Source organism: Onthophagus taurus, chromosome 7, assembly GCF_036711975.1.
Source record: "Onthophagus taurus isolate NC chromosome 7, IU_Otau_3.0, whole genome shotgun sequence".
NCBI lineage: Eukaryota > Metazoa > Arthropoda > Insecta > Coleoptera > Scarabaeidae > Onthophagus > Onthophagus taurus.
Window position 1 is genome coordinate 30,765,670 of NC_091972.1, and position 5,551 is coordinate 30,771,220.

At 33.5% G+C, this 5,551-nt stretch overlaps 1 protein-coding gene across 1 annotated transcript; it reads right to left on the reverse strand.

The window, feature by feature from the left end:
- Window positions 1-2,632: 2,632 nt before the first annotated feature.
- Window positions 2,633-3,274, reverse strand: LOC111422019 (ejaculatory bulb-specific protein 3-like). The gene is made up of 2 exons (XM_023055221.2): window positions 3,048-3,274; window positions 2,633-2,893 (listed from the first exon to the last, which is right to left on the reverse strand). Exons 1-2 carry the CDS (start codon window positions 3,235-3,237, stop codon window positions 2,706-2,708), a joined length of 378 nt encoding a protein of 125 aa, XP_022910989.2. The 5' UTR covers window positions 3,238-3,274; the 3' UTR covers window positions 2,633-2,705.
- Between the last annotated feature and the right edge of the window lie 2,277 nt (window positions 3,275-5,551).

The following is a 5,551-nucleotide window of genomic DNA, read 5'->3' on the forward strand; positions in this document are numbered from 1 at the left end:
TATTCAATCAGCATTACTGTATCAGCACAATAACTTATTCTAAAGTAAACTATAACTAAATAAACTAATTCATGTAAATAAACTAATTTCACGGACCAATACGGTTGAGCAAAGTAATGTGCTCATTTATAAACATATATGCACATTTGTGCATTTATTTCAGTAGCTTTTTCAACTTGTACAGATTTTTTTGTAAGTCATTAAATAATATCCAATTGGCATTATTGGGCACAAATGGCGTGGAGTATCCTACATCATTCAAAGATTGAGTACCTTCGTAACTGATGATACCTGCGAGTATATAGAATTTGTTGTGGAGTTGTAATCACTCAATTTTGTTTTATTGTTCTCTCCATTCATTGTCATCGTTGCCATTTCATATTGAACGCTACTGCTAGCCTCACAACCACATTTTTTGCAATTGTTGCTTAGAGTTTACATGTAGTTTTCTATTGCTTGCTGTAGCTGTGCATAGCCAAATACTGTTACAATGTTAATGTCGATTGGTTTAACGTTTAAACAATTATTGCAGTTTTTAGTCCTACACTAAATTCTTATTAAAATAGTTGTGTGCAAGAAACGCAATATTTGAAGTAGCATTCACTATTATTACGTCAGCAATATTCTCGCTTACAAAATAATTTATTCCTGTTAATAGTTCAGCTCTTTAGTATCCTACAATAGGAAACATAGATTTTGATTTTCTAGAACAATAACTAGAACAAAACCCAGAACAACAAAGAAAATCAGATTTTTCCAAAAACCCATTTTTTCGGTTTTTCTCGCCGAGTTTGTATTTTTTCTATTTGCCGGTTTGGAACATTGTTGGAACAACTCCAGAACAATCCAGAACACCAATGAAAAATTTAAAGATCAAAAAATGGGTTGCTTACTTCCCGCACTCCTAAAAACAGTTGATTAACACATGGGTGGACTCAAAGATGCGATGGAAAGAACTTTGAGGACACAGACAGTCGAAGAGTATGATAACTCCCTAACTTGTTGACCTTGCAACGATAAGTCAGTGACTGCTGAACATATTCTGTGTGACTGCGTCGCTAGAGGTCGCCTAGGACACAAAATTGTCGGAAATGTTTACCTGACACCTACTGACATAAAGGAACAAGACTTTGGAGCAATAGTAAGGTTCATTCTGGATCTAGATCTGCCCTAAACCTGTGAAAGGCGTAAGTTACAATAGATCTTATAAGTTGCAGTGATGAGAGGAGCCGCTCCCCTCAGGCCGTTTACAAATAATAATTATACAAGGAGCATTTGAATTGTGTTGTTGCTTAAAGGAATTCTTTTAATGACACCAGATACAGCTTTGTGTAAAACAGTTTTTAAAACTTCTTCAACGATCTGCAAAATCTGCTTTTTTCCAATAGTATGCGATTTTCCGGAATCTCGCAAACCATCATCATTTTTTTGTGACGTCGAAGAGAACATTTTGCCCACTGTGGGACTAATCTGAACTTTTTCTTGAAGTGTTTACAAGCACTTCAAATCTTTACCTGGTTTTTCTAGGTAATCTTCTCAAATAATCCTCCAACTTAGATGGCTTTATAGCATCTTATGTTGCATAAAAGGCACATAGGTAATTGCTTGTCTGATAAAGACATAACGAAACCAAAAGTCAAATAGTGTACACTGTACTGTCTATATTCCTTTTTAGATTCGGCCATCTTATTAGTGATCTGTGAACCAAATTAAGGTATTTAATAAGTCATAGCAATAATATAAAATAGAGAGACACTGATAAATAGATCAGATAGACCCGTTCCATACCAAGAGAGCTTCTTAACTACGAGTAAAAAACTAAAGTTTAATAAAAACGTTCTCCCAGTTTATACTTTTGAAAAAGTAGTACTTTCAGTTTCAATACTATGGAAACAAATGAAAGCGTTTGTTCCTCACATTCATGTTTACTGATTTATAAATTGAACAAGTTAGTGCAAGTCCCAGTATTCCTACGCCGTCTTTACGAACGTCTGAGACAAGAATGGACAAGAACTTCTCTCAAGGATATCATTATATGTGCAAGTTTTTTTTGCACTTTGTATTGTTTCTTTGAATCTACGCGATAACAATGACTTTCTATAATGGGAAACATCTTAATGCGTTGTATAACTAAATCTGCATCTTCCTCTGAAGAATGTGCCTTTGTAAAGTGTTTACTAATCTTTCTGGTACATTTATAAATATATTTCTTCATGAAATCTTTTTTGTAACTATTTTCTTTGTAACTCTCACTTTTTTTGTCTCAATATACCAATTCTAGAGATTTGTATATCTTTTACATGATACTTTTTTCTCTTCACCTTGTCCGTTAGTTCATATCCTATTTCATTACCCAAATTTTCTAGATGGAGAATTCCTTTATTTGCGTTTGCATCAGCTTGTGGAATTTCTTGCTCCCCTTTCTTTCTTCTTCTTCTTGAACCAAATTATCTTTATATTGAGTTTCTTGATTTTCGTGATGTATTGTATTCATACTCTTTAAACTGTGCAACACCACCCAAATTGAAATAATAACTTACCTTTATGCTTTTAAGTTCTAACGAATCTTCCCCTGAAATTTTTCGCATTATCTTATTATGTTGTTTATTTAAATTACAAAATAAATCACAAATTTTTATGAAATGTATATTTGAAAAATAAAAAAATCAATTCAATAAAAAAGATAATAACTCTAATTAAATAAATTAAGCCTGTGATTTATATTGGTTTTCATATTTCTTCCTATACTGCCCATTAGGATCGTATTTATTAGTCAGTCTCTTCCAGTCATTATTTTTATTTTTGATCAAATGTCGGATAACTTTTTCGGCGGCAGCCTTTTGCCTTTCGTTGCATTTATTGCATCCGTTCGCCAGCGCATCGGGTAAAGTTTCTAAAAACAACATCACAGAAATTATGTAACACCGTACCAAAACAAGTTTAAAAGAGAAAGTTGATGCATAACGGGAGAAAGTTACGAACCGAGATAAACTTCGATAATATTTCGGTGAATTAAATTATATAATTAAAAAAAAACAAAAACTTACTTTTAAGTTCTCTGCCTTCATTAGTGCATGGTCCCTCATCCATCATACATTTAATGTAATTACTTAGTATCCTTCCATTAGCTAAGATCTTATCAACATCGATATTATCGTATTTTCCAGTGTAAGCATTTTGGGATTTAACCAAAACGAACACCGACAAAGTAACGATGGTTATCAATACAAAATTCATTTTCCAAACGACTTCTTCTCGTGAGACTTCTTGGAGATACTGAAGCTTTGCAGGACGGCAACTCGGTATATGAAGAAAGGCGAGTGGTCACGTGACCAGACGTTGCTCGATCGAGAAATACCCAGAGTGAAGCCGAAAAGTCTTTATAATCGAATGACCCAGATATTGCTAATCCATAAACGGACAGTCATTTACAAAGACTTTGTAGGTGGTGCTTAAAGAATGCAAAATTTTTATAATAATGCATTGAAATTGTATAAATTTTTTATAGATGATGAAAGAGACGATTAATGTACTTGGAATTTCCTTTGTGGCAATAAAATAAGGTGTTTGAGAAAGAAATCGGGAAGAGAAAAGTGAGAGCTGAAGGTTCAAAATGGAATTCCCAGACTGTTTACGTACGATATGTATTTTTGTATTTATTTGGAATGGTTAATTAGCTATAATTGAAATAAGAAAAGGAGTTAAACTTTCTTTTGTGTATAGAAGAAAGATTTGATGAGAAAAATAGATGTTAATTTAACAAGAAAATTTAAAGGTTAGAAATTTTTGTTATGACTTTCTTCAATATTGAAAATTATTTGATTAAATAAAGTTAAATGAAAATTGTAGCGAAATAAAACTTGATTATTAAGAGTAAATCACAGATAAGACGATCAAAGATGATTTTTTTGTTGATATAGTATATCTTTATTGTTGAAATTACAGAAAATTATTGATAATGAATTGATCATATATAAATTTGCTCGTGAAGAATATCCACTAGAAATTTGGAAATAAGATTGATAAAGAGATATAATATCACCGAAACTATTTATGCAATTTCAACATTGCCGGAAATTACTGACAGAGATGTAATAGCCGATGAGCATGTGTTGTTTGCGTGTCTATCCGATTTTCTTAAAAGCAAAGCATCTCAAACTTTGTCTGGTAAATTAGAATCTAAGCAACATTCATAAACTTTATATATTGTGCATGCTTTTCATGATTTCGCTGAGTCGCGGAAGAAGTGGCGGTCTTCTGTGCTCAAAATTGCTCAACAGAAAGACTAAGTTTAAAATATATAAAACGTTAATAAGACTTGTAGCATCTATGTGGCTGTAATGTGGTCGATGATGCAAAAAAGAAGAGACACGCTGAGAATGTTTGAGTAGAATTTACTCCGTAATATTTTCGGCCCTACACAGGAGGAGGACGGTAGCTGGAGAATCAGGATGAACCATGAGATGGATAAATAAATACACAGGACGGTTGGGGCATCTATGCAGGATGAAGCATGATAGACTTGTGAGAGTGCTGACTCAACCGACGAGGGAGGAGGACATGGAAGATGGCTGCAGAGGAGGATTTACGGGATATTTGTGTTAAACGATGGAGGGAGGTTGCCGAGAACAGAGGATCATTCTCGCCCCATGTTCTTAGTAAAAGAAGAAGAAGAAAAGATGTTCATGATTTTATGATCTTCACGTCTTTGATGAGAATCAACCCCGTCTATAGTTTTGAAGTTATTTCAAATTTTATAACGAATATTAATCCTATTGTTGCCTTTTGAACAAGTGAATATTAGATATTCTAATTAAGTGTTAAAATATAATCTACCAAGAAAATATCTGCCAAAGCTGGGATCACGTTCTTATAAAAATGATCCATCGGAAACTCTTGAAGCTGCCTTAAAAAAGATAATAGAAGATAACCATCTTCCGCTTACGCCTGGGCACGTATTTCATATTAAAAAACCATTTTCATATTTGAAGAAGTTAGGTACTCATAAGATCTGCCGACTATTGTGGCGATTGTGAATTTTCACTAACCATTAACGATTTAAGATACTTGGCCATACAACTTTGTCTGTCTAATGACAGCCAAAGTCGTAATGTGGCTAAGGTTGGTTCAAATTTGCCAAAGTTGATTCAAAACATCGCGACAAACATTAAAAGATGTCGCGCAAATATTGCAATTGAAACTCGATCACCATTATTACAGCACATTTATATAAGTTTCGTTATTTACAACGCAACTATTTATACCTGAACAGTTTCCATCTTCGCATTCAACAAACACTGAGGTATTAGTAACGGTATATGATAAAAGCCGACGTTGATGTAAAATCTCACTTTCCAAGATTTTGCTTTGTGCAGCAACTGCCTTATGTGGTGAAGGTTTAATGCTTTCATGGTAAGCTCTTTCTTTAGCCTACATCCTAAGAGGATGTCGAATTTTAGATTTGGTAAGATGAACTTGATATAGCGTAATAAATTTAAAATTTTTATCAGCATTGGACTGTTTTTTATTCGTGAATTTGGCATCTGGTCAT

Excerpts from the sequence above, each read along its gene's own strand:
- LOC111422019 (XM_023055221.2), bottom strand. The coding sequence starts at position 3,237 with ATGAATTTTGTATTGATAACCATCGTTACTTTGTCGGTGTTCGTTTTG. Across the intron at positions 2,894-3,047 it reads TGAAGGCAGAGAACTTAAAA|AAACTTTACCCGATGCGCTG; the intron begins GTAAGTTTTTGT and ends TGTTGTTTTTAG.